The sequence below is a fragment of the Notechis scutatus genome, unplaced genomic scaffold (assembly GCF_049901735.1).
Source record: "Notechis scutatus isolate UNSWTSFEM ecotype Mainland unplaced genomic scaffold, rNotScu1.2 NSCUCTG101, whole genome shotgun sequence".
Taxonomy (NCBI): Eukaryota; Metazoa; Chordata; class Lepidosauria; order Squamata; family Elapidae; genus Notechis; species Notechis scutatus.
In genome coordinates, this window is record NW_028262997.1 from 47,357 (window position 1) to 70,806 (window position 23,450).

The 23,450-nt window shown below is 47.4% G+C and overlaps 2 protein-coding genes across 8 annotated transcripts in view; one reads left to right on the forward strand and one right to left on the reverse strand.

Moving 5' to 3' along the window:
- Positions 1–7,454, forward strand: part of LOC113432466 (GTPase IMAP family member 7-like) — a 33,885-nt gene extending 26,431 nt beyond the window's left edge. The window contains exon 5 of the mRNA XM_087948476.1: positions 7,434–7,454. The gene's annotated coding sequence lies outside the window, so the exon portion shown is untranslated. The remainder of the gene's footprint in view (positions 1–7,433) is intronic.
- The window catches only part of LOC148128723 (ATP-dependent chromatin remodeler CHD2-like), a 47,888-nt gene extending 29,457 nt beyond the window's left edge, over positions 1–18,431 (reverse strand). For 3 of the 7 annotated variants that reach the window (XR_015746159.1, XR_015746160.1, XM_087948468.1), the window contains exon 1: positions 18,218–18,431. Coding sequence is in view for 1 of the 7 variants with exons in the window: in XM_087948468.1 (XP_087804594.1) it covers positions 18,218–18,256 (39 nt within the window). In the remaining 6 variants the exon portion in view is untranslated. Of the gene's footprint in view, positions 1–8,273; positions 10,085–11,173; positions 11,462–11,896; positions 12,148–12,283; positions 12,506–16,473; positions 16,822–17,947; positions 18,089–18,217 lie in introns of those variants that run through there. The other 4 variants (XR_015746155.1, XR_015746156.1, XR_015746157.1 and 1 more) reach the window with 4 other exon arrangements.
- Positions 18,432–23,450: the final 5,019 nt, after the last annotated feature.

The window sequence follows — 23,450 nt, forward strand, 5'->3', positions numbered from 1 at the left end:
GAAAGATTTCCTTTGTAATGTTCAGAATATTGATAGGAACCTCCATTACTAAAGGAAAATAATGAATCAATTAATCTTTCTAGAGAAACTTATGGCAATTCTTGTCATACTTGCCTCAGAGGTGGCTGGCAGATCAAGTGACTGTTGCAAATAATTTGGAATGGCCATTGGAGCAGTGGTGATACGGGTGCAGACACATACAGGCATACCTATCCATGCCGCCACATTGTGTATCTCGTACATCAGCAACACCTTTTCAGTGTTCCTCAAAGGGAACCCATGTAGACTGCATTGCAATCCTCCTTTCAGGAGGTGGACCTAAAACCATTCCTCGTGTTTCAAGGAACTCAGGTGTTCCTAGAGAAGTAAATGTGGAAGGAAGGACACATCCAAGCTAAAAAGAAGAAATATTTTCTCTGGCAGTAGTAAAGCTTGTCCAATCTGCCACAGCCACCTCTCTCTATCCAGCCCTTCCTTCACAGTCTTTTTGCTCTTCTGTTTAGATAAGAAATGGGGCATTTTGGAAATAAACCAGAAATCAGTTCAGCTTCAAAGTGTTTTTTAATTCACACTTTCATGACAATGATCTGGATGGATCCAGTTCCAACAGGCCTCCCATTTTCCTCTGGTGTCACCCACCTTTCTGAGTGGAGAAGGTCCCCTCTGGACAAGGAACGCAGTCGTAACAGCAAACTGGCTCTCCTTCTCGAGCCCTCTTGACAAATCCAGGATGACAACTTTCCACACATTCAGATTGAGGAAAGGACTGAGCAGAAAAAAAAAGGATTGCCAAAGGAAATGTGTTAGGACTCTCCGTCCATGGAAAATGGAGGTAAAAATGGATATTAGACAAGATATTAGATATTAGCCTCTGGTCTTCACTTAAGTAAAGACAAAATCTCTCACTATTTCCAAATGGTTGGAGATATAACTTCTGGAAGATTCTTCCTTTAGTTCCTCTCTTTTGCTTTTGGCATCTCACATTGCCAAAAAAAAAAGGACTTTATTAAATAGAAAAGTCTGGAGAGATGGAACCAGGGGTGGGATTGTACTGGTTCTGTCCAGTTCTATAGAACCAGTTGTTATGATTCTGCGCAGTTCAGAGAACCGGCAAATTGCACCACTACTGGCCCCGCCCCTCTCTGCCTGCCCCTCCCCTCCGCTCCCAGTCAGTCCTTATCGTGCATGCGTGGCATCGCCTGCAGCCTGCTTTTGCCCACTCGCCAGTCCAGCCATTGCTGCATGCCTTCCGCTGTGGCCCTGCCTGATCTCCCTGGGTGAGTGAGGCTCTGCAAGCTCTTGGGCCCAGTCACCTACCTGCCACTGCCGGTCACCTTTACCCCCACCCCACTTGCCTTTTGCTGCCACCACCCCCGCCGCCCTCACCCCCAGCAGGTAAGGCCCAGTATCTGCGGTGAATCCAGGCGGGGGGCGAGATGCAGACTGGTGGGGACCAGAGCTACATTTCGCTGTACTGGAAGACATGTGGAGAGGCTCGTGTCCTCCTACTGCTGGGAGAGCAAGAGAGTCTTTCCCGGCACAGCTCCGGGCGGCAGAGAGAAACAGGATTCAAGTGGGCTGCTTCTCTGCCGCCCAGAGCCACCCCTTTCCCTATTGGAGGGGAAGTTGCAAACTTTTCGCTGTGCCAGGAAAGACTCTCTTGCTTTCCCAGCAGCAGGAGAACATGAGCCTCTCCACATGTCCTCTGGTACAGTGAAATTTAGCTGGGATTCACCGCAGGTGCTGGGCCTTACCTGCTGGGGGTTAGGGGTCCAGGTGGCAGGGCAAAAGGCAAGTGGGGTGGGGGGTAAAGGTGACCGGCAGCCCGGTCGCACCCATGTCGGCAACAGGTGTCGTCATTTCGAAGTTGAGGGAGAATTTGGGGAAAGAGATGGAGAGTCCTGCAGTGGCCGGCACAGGAGCGCCATTGAGAAGCAGGGAAGTGGCCTTCTGGTGGTCCAACCTGGTGTTCAGGCTGGACGTGAGCCACAGGAAGTCAGAGCACTGAGGGAAAGGGGAACTGCCAGGGGGAGCTGCCCTCTCTTTGCCGAATTTGGACCATTTGGGTCCTAGGAATTGGGTGAGTCGAGGCGCAGCTTAGCCTTCTTAGCTGAGGGAATGGCCTTTTTCTGCAGGAGGAGGACTGCAGATGGGGGAGGTCTACCTGAGTGACTCCTCCGCCGTCTTCACCAGATTATTTGGACACTTACAAGAAGCACAGCTAAAGGCACTGCTGTCACATGTCAGCCCAGACCTCACGCTGCGGCTCCGTAAAGCCAACACCAAAGAAGTGGGCGATCAGGTGAACCTGTGGTGCAATGCTCACTCGGATCTCGGCCGCTCCAGGTCATCCGACCTCAAAGCCCTTTAGGAGCCGCCGTTCCCAGGTTTCTACTCGCCTGTGCTTGGTCGCCTCCTCTTCACCTTGCTGAAGCGGCTGGCCCTGCCCCTCCCTCGCCTGGCCTAAGAAGGTGAGGGTGACGGCGGGGATAGTGAAGCGGCCGGGTCCCTATCTTCCTGATTCTCTCCCACTCTGTATGTGTGTGTCTCCCTGAAAGCGTGGCATGGCCAAGCCAGCAAGCTCTCCTTGGCGCTCTTCGCTACTTCTTCATTTCTTCTTTTTGGAATGCAGACTGGCTGAACAATGATCGCCAGGCCGCGGTGGAAGCATCCCTTGGGCCCCCTCCTCTCCTCCTCCTCCTCCTCCTCCTCTCATAACCGGCCGTTGTGGCAGGGCTGGGAGGGTGCATGCGCACGGGGAGATGCTCCTCAAGCAAATGCCAAAGCACAGCAAAACCAAGTATGGGGCGGGTGGATGCTCACTTGAGGAGCGAGCATCTCCCCACACAACTGCACCCTCCTGATCCATCCACAGCTGCCGGGTGCAGAGGAGGAGGAGAGGAGGAGGAGGAGGAGGGTCACCCGAATGGACGCTTCCACCGCAGTCTGGCAATCGTTGTTCAGCCAGTCTGGATTCGAAAAAGAAGAAATGAAAGAAGTAGCGAAGAGCGCCAAGGAGAGCTTGCTGGCTTGGCCATGCCGCGTTTCAGGAGACACACACACACACACATTCACAACACACACACACACACAGAGTGGGGGAGAGAGGGGAAGATAGGGACCCGGCCACTTCGCTATCCCCCACCGTCACCCTTACCTTCTCGCACTGCTCCATTTTGTGAACCACCTATGGTTTAGTATCTCCTTCAAACTGGTGAGAATCCCACAAGGGCTGGGGAATGTGTCACTAAGAGCTTCAGGTTTGTTTGCTCCTTGTGCCCAAACTAGCAAAGAAAAAGGGAATTCTGTTGACCAGGGCCTGAATTCAGATGAATTTGAATCATGATTGGGTGGAGGTCCTTTTGGTCCCATTGGGAGAGAAGCTTCGTCCTGCTTGGGGAAAAGTGTCCCCTGAAAGGGCCGGTTCATAGTTGGGGAGGTTCTTAAAGAGACCAGACCTGGTCAGACTTATCCATGCCTCTCTTTTACACACACACACACACACACACACACACACACACACACACACAAAGGGGGAGGAGGGGAAGACAGGGAAAGAGGCAGAAGAGAGAGAGATACAGAGAGATACAGAGAGGGGGAAAGAGAGAAAAAGAGAGGGAAAGAGTGAAATAGAGGGAATGAGAGAAGAGGAAGAGAGAGACAAGAAAAGAAAGAGAAAGAAAGAAAAGAGAGAAAGGAAGCAAAAAGGAGGAAAATGGATAGACAAAGAAAGGGAGAGATGGAAGGAAGGGACAAAAGAAAGAAAAAGAAAGAAAGAGATGGAGGGAGGAGAAAGTGAATGAGATATATGGATGGATAGATAAATACATGGAAGGAGGGAGGGAGAGAGAGAGAAAAAAAGGAGAGGAAGGAAGGACACAAACCCTGGCTTCAGAAGACTCTTTGAAGCAGCACAGCAATCTAGGGCTGGGCTGCAAGGGATCTCGGAGGTCATCTAGTCCAACCCCTGCTCCAGCAGGAGATCCTTACAGAATCAAAGAATAGCAGGGATCAGAAGGCTGTGTGTGTGTGTGTTTGTGTGTTTGTGTTTATGGTTGTCAAAACTCCAAAAACAGGTCAAGGAGCTCTGGGGAGATCAGTCATAAATTAGAACACTTGCTAAGCAACTGGCCATTAAGCGAGGACCACTTGTATTTGGTTTGCCAGTCACATGGCCACCTGGCCATGCCCATCTGGTCACGTGACCACCAAGCCACACCCACAAATTAAGCCACGCCCACAGAACCGGTTGTTACAAAATTTGAATCCCACCCCTGGATGGAACTGAGAAAAGATTTCAGCATTAAGTGATAACCAGCCGGTTCCTTCTCATGACCCCATTAACACGCATTTCTCCCCTCTTCTCACACCCTTAATTTTAAGGTGTGATATCAGAACAATCTTGATAATTTCAGGTGAACTGAAAGCCTTGGAGCTGCTTCCTAGGAGCAGAAGGCCCATTGCTCCATCCCAGGGAGGGTGAAAGGGAGGCATGGAGAGCTCTGGCCAGGTCCGGCCTCCTTAAGAGCCTCCCAGATTATGGAGCTGCCCCTTCAGGGGACACTTTTCCCCAAGCAGGACGAGAGGAAGCTTCTTTCCCCCAATGGGGCCAAAAGGACCTCCGTCCACTCACGATTCAATCCCATCCGATACGGTCCAAGCCTGGATTCAGGCCCCGGTCAGCAGAATTGCCGCCTTCGTTGCTCTTCTGGGCACAAGGAGCAAACAACCAGAAGCTACTAGCGACACATTCCCCAGCCCTTGTGGGATTCTCACCTGTTTGATGGAGACCCTTAATTGTACGTGGTCCACAAAATGGAACAATATCGAAGCCTCCCAAGCAGCCTAAGGGAAAAAATCCGGTTTCTACTGCCCAGATTCAATTCTCGGTGAAGGTCAACCACCTTTGGGGAATAGCATCAGCCCTCTTGAAATGGGACCTCAGGCTTTGGAAAACAGAGAGAGAAGACACCAAACTTTCTCCTACCTTGTTGAGCAACTTTAGCCGTGAAAGAGCACATTTTCTGATAGAAAGTCTCTGTCTTACAAAATACGCCAGAGTCTCTCTCCTGGGATCATCCCTGGGAAGAACCAAGAAGCCCCAAATGCCAGATCTGCTGCTACCTCTCCATTTGGGTCCATGTAGAGTTCAATGTCCGAAATATTGACAAACTCATTCTTCTCCAGGAAAGGATGGAACTAGAATGGGAACATGCAGCAATTTTAAAAGCAGAAAACTTTGTTTCTTATCCCAGACGCTTTTTCAATATTTAATCTTTCTTCTGTAGTTGTCTAATTTACAGACATGCTTCATTAGGAAAATGGGTGTTACCACTATCTTACAAGTGAAGGAAAAAGTTCACAAAAATTTGTCGATCATATTTTGACAATATAGATTTTGACAAAATATAGTTGAACAACAGAAAAAAAGGAGATTTATGAACTCCCTGAAAGCAACAGGTTGGTTATCAGAAACACGGATTTGTCAAGAAGAAAATTGTCAGGGTGATCCTCTCCCAGGAGGCCCAGACAGGAAACCTGAGCTAGGCCCACTTCGCTGTAATGCTGCACTGACAGGATTTGGGGAGCCAGAAAGTACAAATCTCCCACCGACCCTTTTTTTTATGCAGCTGTAGGTGTCCTCCTCTTATCTGCTTCTTCCCCAGGCAGAATCTCTCCTCCACCCCCCAAAAGTCATTCCCCTCCTATCACTGCCCTTTCTAAATGGGTTGTGGGAAAGGGGGGGGATATAACTTATGTGCTCTATGCAAGTCATCCTCACATATTATTTCATTTCCTAAATACATTATGGAAATACTGCTGATATAACTCGATCTCAGGAAAGAGTAACAAACAATTTTGTGATGTGATCAGAAACCCAGTTAAGTGAGGGGTGGATGGTATGATAATTAAGTGGATAAAAACTGATTTAAAAATGGTACTCAAATAATCTTTAGTTTTTTAATCTTTGTCATGAAAGTGGGAAGATACAACATTTTGTCGTTAAGTCATCAATTTTTCTATGTTGTCATTAATATAATAGGGTTGATAAATTGCTATTATACAAGATTTATAACAATTCTCAGGCAAATATACTTTTATGTTATTTAAACATTACCAACTTTCCAGAAAAATATTTATGATTTCCTCCTAGAAACAACTGTATGACTAAAAAGCAATAGAAAACTATCTGGGTTTTAGGATTTGATAAATTATAGTATCTCATATAAGAACATTAATGATGCACTGGATGAAGGATTGTGCCAAGCTTGATAAGTATGTAAGGGACCCAGTTTGGTCTACTGGTTAAGCCCCGAAGTAGAAAGCAAGAGGCTGTGAGTTCAAGTCCCGCCTTGGTCATGAAGCAGGCTGGGGGATTTGGGGCCAGTCTCTCAGCCCAACTCAACTCACAGGGTTGTTGTTGTGGGGAAAATGAACACACAACTACTCATTGGTACTCAGCCCCCGTGGCTTCTGCAGGGAAGGGCTTTTAAGGATGGGGGATGAGTTAGTGCACTTAGTGAACTCAAACAAGGTCTCAAAGATCTGGAAATCCAACAAGATGGGGCTGCTCTTCCCAAGAATGTTTATTTGAGCAGCCTTTAGAGCAACGAGATATTTATATCGAATAACCCTGCCAAGAGTCCAAAGGGAATTAACCTCCGAGAGCTGCAACGGAGTTCCCAGAGCCGTTTCAGGGGGCCGATACAAAGAAAGAGCGCCTGAGCTGAGACTGGGCCCCTGAGGACAAGGGGCCACTCAACTGCAGCTCACGCAGAGGTGGTATTCAACCGGTTCTCACCGGCTCAGGCGAACCGGTGGTCACCCCTGGTTGGCCACACCCCTGAACCAGGTCGCCCACTTGTCCCAGTCGCTCTCCTAGCTTTCCCTACCACGTGGTGGCTGTGGCGCAGATCGGGCAGATGTCCCAGGGCTGTTGCACATGCGCACTGTGTGTGCAGCCGTGCGTGTGCTACTGATGCAGTGCGCATGTGGAGCAGCCCTGGGACATCTGCCTGCCTGCCCGCCCCTCCCAGATTACGTTTTCTTACTTCTCCCAGCGGATGCGCCTCTTCCAGCCCAGCCTGGCCCGGCCAGCCAGCAGGTGGGTGCACGGTTGTCCCGGGGCTTCTCGCCCCCCTTGTCGCGATATGCCTGCAGGAGCCCCTCAGGCCAGCTGAGCCGGGAGCCGCCATTCCCAGGCTTCTACACTCCCGTGCTTGGTCGACGCCTCTTCACCTTGCCTGAAGCAGCTGGCCCTGCCCCTCACCCTCCCCTCCCTCGCCTGGCCTGAGAAGGTAAGGGGGACGGTGGGGGATAGCGAAGAGGCCGGGTCCCTATCTTCCTCCCTCTCTCCCCCACTCTCTGTGTCTGTGTGTGTGTGTGTGTGTGAGACAGAGAGAGAGAGAGAGAGAGGGGGCAAGAGAAGAAAGAAAGAAAAAGAAAGAAAGAAAGAAAGAGGGAGAGAAAGAGAGAAAGAAAGAGAGGGAGAATGGAGAAAGTGAATGAGATATATGGATGGATAGATAAATACATGGAAGGAGGGAGGGAGGGAGAGAGAAAAAAAGGAGAGGAAGGAAGGACACAAACCCTGGCTTCAGAAGACTCTTTGAAGCAACACAACAATCTAGGGCTGGCATGCAACGAATCTCGGAGGTCATCTAGTCCAACCCCCTGCTCCAGCAGGAGATCCTTACAGAATCAAAGAATAGCAGGGTTAGAAAGCTCTGTGTGTGTGTCTGTGTGTGTGTGTGTGTGTGTGTGCATGTGTGTTTGTGTTTATGGTTGTCAAAACTCCAAAAACAGGACAAGTAGCTCTGGGGAGATCAGTCATAAATTAGAACACTTGCTAAGTAACCGGCCATTAAGCGAGGACCAATTGTATTTGGTTTGCCAGTCACATGGCCCCCTGGCCAAGCCCACTCAGTCACATGGCCACCAAGCCACGCCCATCTGGTCACGTGACCACCAAGCCACGCCCACAAATTCAAGCCATGCCCACAGAACCAGTAGTAAAAAAATTTGAATCCCACCAGTGAGTTCACAGCCTGCTATGCGGCATCTCCTATCAGGACTCAGGGATTCACTTTGTGACGCCTCTCCTAATAAAATATCCGGGAAATACGGAACTCTTTTACGTGCAACTGCAGTTATCAGATCAGTAGGAAGGAGTTTCTCTGAATGGGGCCAAATTCTGTTCTGCTGTAATGCAAAATTATGTATTTATTTATTTAGGACATTTATATTGCCACATATTCGCACATGACTCAGCATTAGGCAGACTCTAACTGCCCATTGACTGTCGTTTATTTTTATTTTTCTCCATTATTATTATTATTATTTGTAATGCTGGTCTCTGACTGTACTAAAAGTGGACTGGATGAAGGAGGAAGCTGTGTTGGAGACATTTGCCATCTTGAGTTATGTGTAAATAAATACATGTTTAAGAAAACAATCTCAAAATCGTACTTGACTGCAACCTGAAACTGAGTCTTGAGAGAAGACAAGGAGGAGATTATGAGAGCAGCTTCTCCAACTTACAAAATCTCTCAGTTGGACAAGGGAGGATTCAACACTCTTCCAAGGACTGAAAGAGGTGTTGGGAGTAGTTAAAACCCTCCCTCTCCTAGGAAAATGAAATATTTTAGGATATACTAAAAAGGGAGAATATATTTCCCTAAAAGAAAAGTAGAAACTCAGAGAGGCTGAAACTCCGCCCCCCCACCTTTGCTAATGGACCATTACTCTGGCCTAGGCCAGTTTATTTTACATAACAAAGATCTACTCCAGGTAAAGCTATATAGGAATTGCCCAAAGCCATCACCATCATCCAGCGAGGCTCAACCAAGCCTGGGACTCAGGACAGCCTACAGAGTTGCCCCTGCATGGCCCCATGGGAGCCTGACAACCGATCAGAATACAAGCTCAAATTCAAATCCCAACAGAGGGCATCAAACAATTGCACTCTCAGCATCTCAGCCCTTCTTTCCTCAACCAAGGCATGTGCTCCTGTCCACCATTAAACCATCTTCCAAGCAGTCACCATGTTTCCAGCGTCTTTCTTCCCCACTTGGAACTGAACCCAGAAGGAGATTTCTTCCAACAGAGGCTAGACAGAAACTTCAGATCTGCTCCCTGTTATTCCGGAGCGTCAGACAGGAGCAATTAGATGGTGCAAATCTCTTGACCTTTTGCAGCACAAGAAGGTTGAGATGTTCCCCTCCTTCTCCTTTGGGTTCCTTCTCCAAAAGGATCTCAGATTAATGGATCCCTATCGGGACCCCCCATACCTGCCACGGCTGCAGCCTCGGAGCCCCCAACCTCTTTTCTCCCTCCTTCCTTCCCCTCCTCGATCTGGAGGAATATGCGGCATTCATGGCCTGGGCCAGAGTCTGAATGATACTGTAGCGATGAGGGTCATTTATGATCTGTTTCCTGTTCCTTTTCTCCTGGGTCTCCAGTGGGGCTTTCTGGGTGCATCTTCTGCGGCCTTTGACAGAAAAGACGTGCTTGGAAAGGGAACAGCGAAAATAATGATCTTGAAACGGATCTTCCACAAAGAAATGGGGTTCAAAGGCAGCATCTGTTGGCCTTTTTTTTATCAGATAACCAAAATTCGAAATACTATGGATGTATTTGAGAAATATGTGCTTCTTTATTGTATACAGTGCAAACTTTGTGAGGATCCAGACTTTCCCTTCAATGGGTCCTGGCAAATGCATAAGTGCTTCATGGAAAGGAAAAATTCTGTTCCAGATGGAAATAAATTCCATGAAGTGGACAAAGACGTTGATTTGTCTCCACTTAGAGAGGGCCTCCCTGAGGGGTGCTGTTTGTCCAGTTGTTGTGAATCGTTGTGATATAACCACACAAATTCCATTCCTGACAAGCATCGGAGGGAAAGTCCTCATGAAATTATCTCCCTTTTCTGTGTCTGAAGCAAAGAGGCCAATCAGGGTCCATCTGAAATGGAGGAGCAGCTGGACAATTGCTGGGTATTGGAATCCTTCTTTGGGGAGCATCTGGTGGAAAAAGGGAATCTCCTTTTATCACTCAGAGCCTCTGAAGGAATTCCAGCAGTGATCTGAAAAAGTAATGAAGAATGCTGTGTTATAATGTGGTCCAGATCAACTCCAAAATATTACTTATTGACAAACCCAATTTTGTTTTGATGAATATATAAGAATAGTTTGTTCCTTAGTCATGGTTTAAAATATTTAAGACAGAATATTAACAAGATTGTCTATAAAAATGGAACGCAAAATCATATTAAACAAAAAAAAAAACAAAAAAAAATGCAATGTAAATTTCTGTGTCACCCATACAATTCCAACAATTAGATTCAAATTTGCAGATGTTAGATAAAATGTCTGGATCTAAGATATAGGGCTGTATTATATGCTATTTCTGAGTACTAAAACCTCTTTCTCAGCTTCTATATCCCAAATTCTTTGTGAAGCAATTTTTCAGCTTCTTCTCTAGATGTACAAGAGCACAACTGCTAACAGAATAGTTATGAGTACATGAAATGGATACATATAGAAAAAAAAAAGAAATACTAGGACAGTGACAGTAGGCACATTGGTACGCTTATGCACGCCCCCTACAGACCTCTTAGGAAAGGGGTGAGGTCAATCGTAGACAGTTGTACAACCTAATAAGTCTTTAATTGAAATTTTGTCTGTTTTGGGACTATATGTCTGTTTCATCACTTTAATTTTAACCCAATAATTATATACCCTGAATTTATGCAAAGCAGAAATTGTGTAAATTAACAATTATCTATGAGGGCAGGAGCTGAACTCCTTTTATCCATCCCAAAGATACTCTTCTTGGTCTGAATATTTTTTATACATAGACAGGACTATTGCCAACTTGATTCCAATTGGATAAGGCAGATATTATTGATATGTGAAAATGAACATGCTAATGGAGGACCTCAAAACCTGGATAGTTTTTCAATAGTAGAATATTCAGTAGAATATCCTCTAGGGACCTTATGGCTCTTCAGGCCTTTAATGGTCAATTTGAAGATGAACATAATAGACTAAAACATCGTTGATATGTTCCCTAATATTCTGAAAAGCTGCTCTTGAATTCTATGAAGATATTGGATCTGTTGTTCATCCCCACCACCCCACTCACCTTACCAGATAGAGAAAAACACACAAACCTGTGGGACTTTGTAGGTGCCTACAAACATTGACATCTGGATGGAGATGTCCCTGGAAGCTCATCAATCAGAGCCAGGAGGTTGTCCTTCCTCCCACAGCCATAGTTGGGGACATTGGATTCTCCAGTGGAAAGCATGTCCAGCAAGGCATCTGAAGTGCGGAAAGTGCTCAAATAGTTGTCATGGATGTTGTAACCAAGTGTGAGATTGTGCAGGAGCTGGGAATTCTTGCTGACCATTTGAATAGCAAAAATTGATTTTAGGGTATTTGTTAGAGCAGAACTCTTCCTATTGAAAAACAATATTCATGTTATTATATTCAATAGCAACAACAAATGTTTTTAAAATATATAATCCTTCACAAACCTACTAAGCCTTAGGCCAACATTGATCCAAATCGAATGATCAATTATGCAAATGAGAGAGGCAACTACAATTGTTTCAGTCACTACTTAAACAAAGGTCATTATTCAAGTGATGAACTCAGGAATGAACTGAGAAAGGAAAATCATCTGGATTTCATTCAGGTTTTTTAAAAACTCCATCTTTGGATTTTACTCTCTTCCACAAAGTAAGGCAAAAAAGGGAAGCCATGGAAATCAAAATCATTCAGGAAATTAGACAGGTCCTGAGGTACAAAAATAAGTGACATAAGAAGAAAAGAAGGAGAGTGTTAGAATTGCACATGGAGGGAGTGCAACTCCATCACCCTGCATGACTTACGAAGGAGAAGGTATGGAAGGAGGGCTGTTGAAAGGCCACATTATAGGCGACACATATGTTTCAGTTGTGACCACACCAATGAGATGGTCTCCAGGCCTGTAAAAGCTCCATGGATTGTACCCATCCTGGTGCTCCAAACTCAATGGGCATTTCCTTCTCAGCTTCCCACAGACTGATGGGGACACCAGCAGCAGCAGAAGCAGAAGCAGGAGGTCCATCATTCATGGCATTAATCAATCCACTTCCTGTTTCTAACACAAACAACAGGAACAGTTGGAAAAATTCAAAGACTCTGAGAAGTGCCAGTGGCTTTCCTGATCTAAACAGAGAACCACTCAGTTTCATCTGCAAAGGAGAGAAAGGTGCAATCAAGAGCAGAGCCTGTACCTGTCCCAAAACTTGGTCCCAGAGAGCTTCACCCAAGGAATTTATCCTTTTCTGATATAAGATCCTTTGCATGTGGCTTCAATCTGATGTCTACATCGAAGTCTAAAACTGGAGATATAGCATCACAGGTCTCAAAGGCCCAGATGGTCATAATTACAGTGAGAAGCAACTTCTCCTCTTGGGATCCTGAACTTTTTCTGGGCTCCATCTGCAGAGGAGAGGCTGGAATAAACCATGTTAGTAAAAATTACAGATATACCCCTGGGGTCACTGTTTTGTTGTGGTTGTGGTCCTTCCTCCCAGTCAGGGCAAGTCCAGAAAGTGATGCTGGGGAAGAGAGTTCAACACCCAGGGAATTGACTTCTGCTGTCCTTCAACATGGCCTCTTGTCTCCAGAGATTGCTGGGGAAGGTCACCCAGAGCTATGGAGTTTGGTGCCGCTTCTAAGTTAATGCCATTTAACTGTAGTGTTGCCTGTCTTCTAATGACAATCGGCACCCTTGATCTCTGCCCAAGGTTAAGAGTAGACCCTGTTTGGAATTCTGTTTTATGTCATAATCCCATATATTGATCTTAATTACAGCCGGTTTTAAAATAGCTTGTTCCTGAAATGAAATTTCATTTCCCATCTTTTCTAGAAATAAATATCTCTATATTTATTTATTCATCCATATCTATCTCTATCTATCTCTATCATCACTCTATATCTACTCATCCATCTCTATCTATCTATCTATCTATCTATCTATCTATCTATCTATCTATCTATCTATCTATCTACCCATCCATCCAAATCTCTCTCTCTCTCTCTCTCTCTCTCCCTCCTGCCAGGCGTTGGGAGGAAGGAAGGAGGGAGGGGCTGCTTCCCAGGGGTTTTTCCAGGTCCTCCGGGTGGATCTCTGTCCTGCCCGGATCGAGTGGGTTCCCATGCGGGCCTCCCAAAGGCCTGGACTCCAGCCCCATCGTCTTCAGCCCCAGCCGTGCCCTTAGCAGAGGCCCCAAAGGGAGGCCCAGCAGAGGCTCTTCCGTCCCCCAGGGAGGAGCCAGGGGGCTCAGGGGTCCCAGCCAGAGAGCAGCGGCCACGGAGAGGGAGGAGAGGAGGAGGAGGAGGAGGAGGAGGAGGAGTTTTGGCCGGAGAGCCTCACTCAGGATCCGGGAGCTTGGGCGACTCTGCCTGAGCCTGAAGGGCCAGGAAGGGGCTAGATTCACAGCGCGACCCAGGCTTGGCTCCAAGGCGGCCTCAGAACCAGCTGGGATGGCTCCCAAACCAGGATCCGGGTCTTTAGGGGATATTGAGGGTCAGTCCAAATCACGGTGGCATGTTTCACTTCTGATGGCCATAAGAAACCACGTTTTCTGCATTCTGCAAGCCGGCCAATGACTGAGGGTCTCTTCATGGTTCTCTGTTGTTTCTCAAAAGGAAGGCAACGCGTGGAGAGAGGTTGGTCTGCATGAGTGTTTTTCAAACTTGAAGAGGAATGGACTTCAACTCCCAGGGTTCCCCACCCAATAATGCATGGACTTCCTCATGCTGGGCAGGGAATTCTGGGAATTAAAGTCCCTTCATCTTCAAGTTCCAAGTTTGGAAAATGCATGTCTACCTTTTCCCCTGAGGTGAGGAGTTAAAGCCCTGCACCAAGACTTGGCTAACTCACAGGTTGCTGAATATGTTTTCTTTCTTTCTCTGTGTCTCCCTCCCCTCTCCCACTCTCCCTCCCAGGTAACCCCAGATCCCCCTCTGAAGACCCGGCCCTGCTTGGCTTCTTCCTGACAGGAGCCTCTCCTGGAAAGACACGGAGCCCAAGTGAGGCTGGAGAAACCCCGGGCTGCGTCCCCCCAGCATTCAACCAGGGACTCATAAACCAGGTTAGTCTCTTCCCAGAAATGGGGTCCTCCCTCAAATCCCTTCCTCTTTCCTAGCCCTCTCTGTGGATCTGGGCTTTGCTTTCCCCTGAGTGCCCCATGTATGAAAAAAAGTGGCAGTGGAACATGGGACTTGGGCTTCCCTCTTCCCAGGACTTGCCTGGCCTCTACATCGGAAAAAGAGGCAGGGGAACTATTTGGATTTTGGCACTAAATAGGCATAATTAAACGCTGAAGTTGAACGTGTTAAAAAGAAAGAATAGCTAATAACTGGAATTAATGAAATTAATGAAAGTTTAAAAAGGAAAAGGGAAAAGAAAGGGTGGAACGTGGAAACAGAACTGAGCCCGCCACTTAATGGCAAAGGGAAAATTTCAGTGACTCTTTGAAAAGTGCTTGGTCTTTTTAAAATTGGAATTTGAAAGGAAACAAAAGGAATTCCATTATAATAAAATAAAAACCCTGAAAAGTGAAATACTAGAATATTACAAGGGAAAAAGATACATGAAGAAATTGCCCTGGGATTATTTGGTGAAAAAAGTTGGAAAAGAAATCAACAGAAGGAAGCTGGAAACAAAGATTTATGGACACTGACTGTTGAAATTTAATATAAGGGACGCTGGTTGCAATAAACTACTAGACAATTGGATTGGACATAAATATTAAAGAAAGGAAAATAAAGAAGAAGTAGTGTACAAAATGGGAGAAATGTGTGTGGAAATAAAATTGGAACAACAAAATAGGAAGGAAATGATGAAAGAAAGCTTGGAAATGTACAGCATTATACTACAAAAATTAGAAATGGTAATGCAGATTAAAGAAGAACAAAGAGAAACAGAGGGGGAGGAGTGAAATAAAGAGGAAACCAGCCCTAAAGAACAAGTGGAACAACATTAAGAAAAAAAGAATTAAAAATGTGAGGTTTGATGTGATAATTAAAGGGGGAATTGTTTGGAAAATTAAACAAAGGAAAAGGAAACAGCAGAAGAGGGAATTACAGAGGAGAAATCAAGAGAGGGAGGGGGATAAAATAAATAATTGGAATAAGAAATGGAGAGAAATTATAAAGGAAAAAAGGGGAATTAAGAGAAAGGACCAGAAAATGATGGGAAGTAGAAAGCAAACAACAATGAAAAAAATTATATAGTCAGGAGAATGAGAGACAATGGGTAGAAGAAGAACAGGAAGGGGGGATTCTGCAAGGTAACGTGTCGTGATATATAAGAACATAGATTTAAAAATGGAAAAGAATGGAACTGATATTTTTCTTTTAAGGATTATTGTTAAACCAGACATAGATTTAATTGAAATAGATATGGAAATGGGAATTTACTGTAAGAATATTAATTTATATTTAATAAAGCAGTGAATAAAGTTAAAATGAGATGAGAATTGTAATGGAAAGACTATTATCAGTTTCTAAAATTGAATAAATATTTTTGAAATAGATGATTTAGAATGTAATTGAGAAAAAAAATACCATGCGGAATCTGACACAAACACACACACAAATATACATAAATACATGTGTGATATGTAGTAGTAGATTGTTATTAATGTAGAATGTGATAATTAAAAAATGACTATACTATGGTAAAACTTTATAATGATTTAAAGGGAATAAATTGGGGGAGTGTATAAGGCAAAGGGGTGGCAAGCTCGAATTGACAATTAAAGGGGACACCTGGATTATTAGAATTAGGATGGAACCTATTGAACAATGAATGGAATAATAGTATGTGATGAAATTGCAAATGTGACAGATAAAAGTAAATATATGTACTGAATATAGAAATGAAATAAGAACCTTAGATAATACTGTAAAACAAGATATGAGAATATTTAAAGAAAAATGAAATAAGTTATGATATGAATTGGAATTGGATAAGTGTAATGAATATAAGAATATTTGAGAATATTTAAAGGAAAATGGAATAAGTAATAATACGATATGAAATTGAACACGAAAGATGAATATGTAACTATGGTCATTTTGTATTGAAATGTAAAAACCTGGAACCACGCTGTTCACCAAGAAATGTTTTTTTTTAAATATAAAAATAAAAAATTATTAAAACAAAAGAAAGGGAGGCAGGGGAACATGGGATATGGGTTTCTGCATCCCCAGGTCTCAAAGAAGGAGGTTGAAAGAGGATTTTGCATGTCTGTTTTCCATCTGCAACATCCCTCCCTCCCTTCCCCACATGGGGTGAGAGGCTGCCTTGATTCCTCCATCTCTTTTCACTTGGTTGTCTCTGACTTCTCCCTCTCTGTGCATGTGTTTGTTTTGGGGTGTGATTTTTTCAACTATGCAAAGTTCTGATAACTAGTTTTTCATTAAAGTTCATTTTATTCTTGGAATCTGGCCACACTATTACATCAACCCCTTTGTGAAGGTGTCACTGAGCATCTGTTTTCAAAATAAAGAAAATGTTGCTTCCATTTCACACCTGTGACATGCTCAGACATTAACTGTCTCCCGGGATTGTCTCTTTAACCACGATGCCAACAAATGTCACACTTCTTTTTGTCTTCATCCACAGGTGCCGTGTATTCCCTCTGGGGCCAATTTCAAGAATGAAGCTCCCAAACCTCTCAATTCCAGATGACGGATTTAATTCAATCTCTGCCCCTGTCATTATGAACCACATAGGGATTATTTCCCTTTCATTTCCCTGCAGAGAAAGGCCCAACAAACTCTGAGTGCAAGAACCAGCTGACTTATCCAGGGATCCCTCCTGAGAGGGAGAATTATGATCAAAGTTTCAGCTCTGCTCTGTGGCCGAATCCTCCCGGGAGACTCTGGGCAGAGACAGGGAGTCTGTGGCAGCTTCTCTCTTCTCCCCCTGACCCCGGATGGAAACTTTCCCTGCTGGAGAACTTGGCTTCAGGCAAAAAGTTTCATTGAACAATTTGAGAACTTTGAACTTCTCTCCTCCTTAAAGATCAGGGCTGCCTGGATCCCTTCCCAGCAAAGTTTGCTCCCCTGGGGAAAAGAAGGGCAAATGGAGCCCCCAAGAAGCCCCTTTCCATCTCTGCTTCCTTACAATTCAAGGGCTGAAAGTTATGCCCAGGAGGTTGGGGTCCTGTGGCCCCCCTCTTCCCATTGGGGCGATGGCTGGGCAAACCACCTTTGGGGTCCCTGCAGAGGCAGAAGAGGGAGGCCGCTGGGCAGCCCAGCTAGGTTGGTTAGCATTAAAGTTGGACTGCTCAATTTGTGGTAAGAGTGTGTGTGTGGGTGAGTGTGTGTGTATGAATGCTTCATTGGCCAAGTGTGATTGGACACACAAGGAATCTGTCTTGGTGCAAATGCTCTCAGTGTCCATAAAAGAAAAGATACATTCATCAAGCATCATCAGGTACAACACTTAATGATAGTCATAGGAAACAATAAGCAATCAAATCATACTTAGGAAACAGTCAAAAAATCATTAGGATACAAGCAACAAAGTTAAAATCATACAGTCACAAGTGTGTGTGTGTGTGTGTGTGAGAGAGAGAGAGAGAAGTCCAACCTCCAATAGACATTCTACCCATCCTATAGAGTCTATACAGACAGTATATATTCTATACATCCCAGGATTTCTCCCTTCCTCCCAGGGTGGAATCTTGCCAGGCGTGGGAAAATCCTGCTCCTTTCCCACGGGGAGGGGCACACAGGCCCTTTTCCCACCGCCTTCCACACTCCTCCCCCCCCCCGCCCAAGGGGGGAACCCCGAAAGGCCCTTTGGTTCCCCCCCAGCAGCCTCTAGGACCCCCCCAAAAAAAAAGACCCAGCCCTGCCTGCGCACAAAGTCCCACCATCGCTCCAGGGTCCCCACCCGAGCAGTTCAAGGCGGGGAAAGGGGAGGAGCCCAATCCTGGCCCCGCCTCCCCGCAGGGGGGCAGAGCAGAGCCGATTCCCATCGCCCCCCCTCCCCCCTCCCCCACGGAGAGGCTCCCCCTCCTTCCCGCCCCAGGGAAGCCTCGCAGCGTCGGGCGCAGAAAGCCGGGAGCAGCAGTTTCAGAGGAAGAAGGGCGCATGCGCGAGCGAACGTTGCCCGTAGCAGCTGGAGGGAGAGACGATTCCACCTGTGAGGCTCTTTTCCAAGGAAGGCCGGAAGTAGGCATTCCTTTCCGCTCTAGGACCTCGCAGCTCTCTGGCCTTAACCCTTGCGCTGCGCCTCGATCAGTCAGGCATAGATGACGCGGACTACAGAACACACTGCGCCTCCCCGCAGCCCCCCATAAGGTCCCCGGCGGTTTCTGCACGCCAAGTCCTCCCAGCGCCCCCTAGCAGTCCAAGGCGGAGGGGCCAAAGGGAGGGAGCAAAGCAAAGCCGGATTGCCTCCTGCGACCCCCCGCCCATCCTGAAGCCTCCGATCCTGGGCGGCTTCAGAGGGCGAACAGAGCATGCGCGAGAGGACGTTGCCCGCAGTGATTTATGTACGGGGGGGGGAGGAGAGAATTCCACGCGGAAGGAAGCGGGTCCTCCTTTCCGCTCTAGGATGTCACAACTCTCTGGGCTTAACCCTTGCGCTGCACTCTGCTCTGGCAGGCGGAGATGAGAGAGACGAACTCTCTATCACCCATGAAGTACTACTACAGGGCGTCCCTGGGCCTTTCTCGAGGCTGAGCTCCTCCGTGTCCCATCATCCCTCCCCGCACCCGTCTGGTCTCAAGGCCGCTGGGATTGGGGCGCAAAGGCGCGTCCCTCTCCTGCCTCCCTCTCGCAAGGGGAGCTGCCGTGGCTGGCCGGGACCACCAGGGGGCGCCCTCCGCAGGCGGCCTGCGAGCCTCAAGAAAGGGACTGAGCATGCGCGTGTCTGCCTCTTGCGCGCCTCTGCTTCTCTCGCTCCCCAGCCTGATGGAAAGTCCCGGGGGGAGGGAGGGAGAAGGGGGGGAGGGCTTCTTCCCGGGTACATTGTGTCCCCCCCCGCCCTTTGCACCTAGATATGCGCCCCCCCAGCCTCCCCCGGGTCCAAGAGGCTGCAAGAGGGTCTGGCAGGGAGGAGCCTCCCCAGGAAGGGGGTCCCCCCAGAGGGCAGGCTGGAGCGGGGCGGGGGCTCGCAAGGAGGGGGTTCCTATCCCCTCCGAGCCCCAATCGCAGCCAGTGCAGGAGTTTCTTTCCTTTTAGGCTTCTTTCCCACTTGATGCCAGGAACGTTTGGATGCTCTTTGGGAGCCCCGGGAAGGAATCTCGCCTTTAGGGGTCTCCCCACAAATGCCAAGCAAAGGGGGGGTGGCCACTGTCCTCTCCTCCCCTCCCCCAGACAATCCAGGACTTCCCTGCAGGGGAGCAGCTGATGGCAGCATTGCTGGGGGTCCCATGCACAGACTGGGAGGGGGCGTTTTGGGAGTGAGGGATACCAGCCTCCCCCATTCTTGTGTGTGTGTGTGTGTGTGTGTCCATCTGCCTGCCTGGCCCTTTCCGGCCCTTCAGCTGGACTGTGAGGCTGGTGGGTGAGTCCAGTCCGAGACTCAGCCTGGATCCCCTCCCCTCCGCAGGTGGGAGGCCCAGAGGGTGGGAGAGGGCTGGGAAGGGCCGTTTCTGCCCAGCTCCAAGGCCGGGAACCCTGGCAAGGCCCCTCCACCCCCGGGGCCATGTGAGGGAGGCTTCCGTGGCCCTGAAGAGCCAGCCTGGAGGGGCCGGATCCCAGGCACTTGGGACGCCCTCTCAGCCAGGGACCCCGGAAGGAGGAGGAGGAGGAGAGCCGGAGCTGCCCAAAGGGACGGAGCAGATGGGCAGAGGCCCAAGAATGTGGACCCTTTCCGGCCAAGAGAAAGGAGGGAAACCCCCTTTGCAAAGCAGAGGAAGAACCAGCCCAGCCAGGACTGACTTTGGTGGAAGGCGGCTTATCTGGGGGGGGCAGCTGCATCCCCAAAACTCCCTTTAATCTGGAGGTGTTTTTCCCTAAAGAGATCCCAGATGACTGCGATCGGCTGGAGAGAGGAAAGGATCCCCCTGACCACAAGGGGAGCTTCTCCCTGTCTGGAGGGGGGCTGAAGGGGGCTCCCTGCTCTCCCCACAGACACCATGCCAGCCCCAGGAGGGAAAGGGGGGGTTGCAGAGCAGCAGAGGGAGGGGAAGCCCCCCCCGTCCTTCTGGGAAAGGGGCCTGGGGGGGGGACTCTGGCCCAGCCTCAGGACAAGCAGCCCCCAGGAAGGAGGAAGCACCAGTCTGGGGCTCCCCAGCCCCCCCACTTCAGGGAGGGGGCTGCCAGGAGGGACCCTGGGAAACGGTGGCTGCCTCCCCCACCCTCTGTGGCCGGACCAGGAAGGTCCCCCGAGGTTCAGGTGGGGGGGGCTGGGGGTCCCACTTGGATCCCTTCTGGTCCCCCTGTCCCTGGAGACAGGAGCTTGGTTTGGGGTGGTGGAGGGGAGGCCTTTGCCTGGCTGAAGAAGGAGGCTCCTTCCTGGGGAGCAGAGCTGCTCAGGCCCCCCGCCTGTCCCAGGCCTCCCTGCCCGCCTCTCCCGGGGCCAAGACCGGATGGAGCAAAGGCCTCCCTTCCCCTTTGCTTGGCCCAGATCCCTTCCCTCCTCCCGGTTCAGGGCTGGCAAAGGGCCGCAGAGGGAGAGGATCCAGCCCTTCCACCCCCCCTTCCTTGGCTCCCAGGCTGGAATGGAGGGATCCCCAGGCAAGAGGGACCCTGCACAGCCCCCCCAACAGCCACACTCCGTGTGTGTGTGTGTCTCTCTCTCTCTGGGGGATCCAAGTGGGGACCCAGCCCAGGTAAGGAAGGCGGCAAAGTCCCAGGAGGCCCCACCTGCCTCGCTTCGTCACAGTCGCACTCTGGGCCTTTGGTCGCCATTGTGGGTCTTTGTGTTCAATGTGGCTGCCCCATTTGGGAAGGAGGCCTCCAAATGAGCCTCTAGAGGGTCCTCAACTTACGACCATAATGGAGCCCCCCACCCAAAGTGCTGCGACTCCCCCCCCCCAGCGCCTGGACAAGGACCCTGGTCTCTCCTCCTGGGCCTCCATTGTCCCCCCAAGAGAGAGGAGCCAAGTGGGGGGGCTCCCAGGAGCGAAGTCCCCCCTCGTGGAGGGGCAGGAACTAGGACGGGGGGCCCGGCTCAGGAGGGGGGAGCTTCCCAGGAGCAGGAGGGGCTTCTGGGGGGCAGGAAAGGCCCCTCCAGGCCGCCCTTCTCTCCCCTCTGCAGGGAAGGGGAAAAGGGACAGTGGTTGAGTTTAATGTCATTGTACCTTGTTCAACGAAATCTTCAGTGCACATCATAACCATGAAAATAAACACAAACATCCTTCACCCTCCACACATTGAACCGAAACCCCACCCATGACACCACACCAACACCGCACTATACAGCAGAATTCAACAGAGCTCCTGCCCTGGGATAGAAGCTGTTTTTCAGCCTATTTGTCCTCGTTTTTATTATTCTGCACCATCTGCCAGATGGTCATAGTTCAAAAAAAGGGTTCCAGGGGACTTCTGGTTTGAGCTTCTTCAGCGACAGACCGAAACCTCGTCTCTGCGAGGCTTCAATCCGTGCTCGCCGCTGGAGCACCCCGAGCCGGCTGGTTTCGGGGCTAAGCCACCCTGTAGAGGTGGTGAAGAGGGGGGAGACTGCCTGCAGGGTTGAGGAGAGCCGCATCTCTCCTCCCCAGCTGGCCATTACTCCCTTTCCCGAAGGCGGTTGCAGCGGTGGTCAGAAATGGCCACCACAAAGAAGAACTCGACCGGAAAAGAATGTGCAGGAGGAAGATAAGAAGAGATAGTTTTGGTTGACCGGGTCAAACAGCAAAAGCAACAAATAAGATACCCTGGAATTGAAACTGTTAAAAACAATAACATTGTTCCCTAAGAATATTTTTAAGCTGCGAAGGAGAGAGAAAAGGGAAAAGATTTGGTTTTCTCCTTTTTCCTATACTGACAGCTAAGAGACTTAAGCAAGAAATTGGGAAAAAAATCCACTTTGACATCAATAGGCATTTAATGCTGAAAATAAAAAGTCAAAGGGATAATAAAGATTTCTGGATAATTAAAAGCTTTTGAAAACAGGAGAGAAAAAGAATAAAAGGGTAGGATCTGGAAGGGAGGAGACTGCCTGGAATTAAAAAAGAACTTACAGCAAAATCTCAACAAGACTTCCAAAAGATACATTCTAACTGAAATATCGCAACAAAAACCCCAGGAAGAGAAAGTCGAAAAAGAAATAAGAAGATATAACTCGGGACTATCTGGATTACTTGATGATTTCTGGATTCTTGGTTATTGTTTTGAATGACTAAAATCAATCGGGTGGTTGTTTAAAACTGTTTAAAATGCCTCCACTTTTAGAAGATCTGAAAATGGAACTTAAAAAGTACAAAGAAGATGCACAAGAAGGGAGAGGTTCTTTTGGCTTTGTATTTCAGTTTTTAGAAATGGAGATTTGGAATTATGAGAAACAACAAGAAATGCCTGCAGAACAAGAAGATTGTGACAAAGAAGAAGCCATCTTTAATGAACAAGTAATCTTAGATGGGGGGAAAAAGGAAAGGGGGGAAAGAGAATGGAAAGTTTAAGATTGGGAAAAACAACTCCAAAAAAAAAAAAAAATAGAGTGAAAAATAAGTATAAAATCAGAAAGCAACAGAAGAGGAAAATGCAGAAGAGAGAATTAGAACTAGAGAGACAAGGGGGTAAAAAGGGGAGGGAGAAGATGAGAGGGAAGAAAGAAAGGAAAAGAAGTTATAAAGGACAGAAGCAAAATATAGAGAAACGGCCTATTTAGAGATAATGGGTGAAAACTTAATGGAAAAAGGGATTCTGCAAAGGTACATAAGTTAGTATGGTTATATTAGAACCAGAAATAATGTTAGAAAATATGAAACAATGTATGATTAAAATGTCTGATAAAATAGCTATCATAATTCAGTGGAATGCTTGTCAATAAATGTAACAAAAGGTATATTTAATGATTTACAAAACATGTGAAGAGAAATAAGGGAAAAATTAATTATGGAGATTATATGTGTTTTTAAGGAAGTATATTTAATTGAAAAGAAGTATTAAAGATGTTAAGATTATTAATGATAGAACTGAACTGGAATGGAATGAGGGTTTATAATTACATATATTTACAATCTTTTATTTTTTTTTAAAGAATATAGTGTGTATTATAAGAATGTACCAAGCAGAATTCAATTGGAAGTTATGTATTATGTATTATATTGAAGGTCATAAAGTTAAGGTATATATTGAAGTTTAAATAAGAGTTGAATGGATGTAATTAAAAGATATAAAGGTGTCATACTCCAATTAGTAACTACAGGATAAAATTTGTTTAATGAGAAAAGATAATATGAAATTGAAACAGAAGAGACA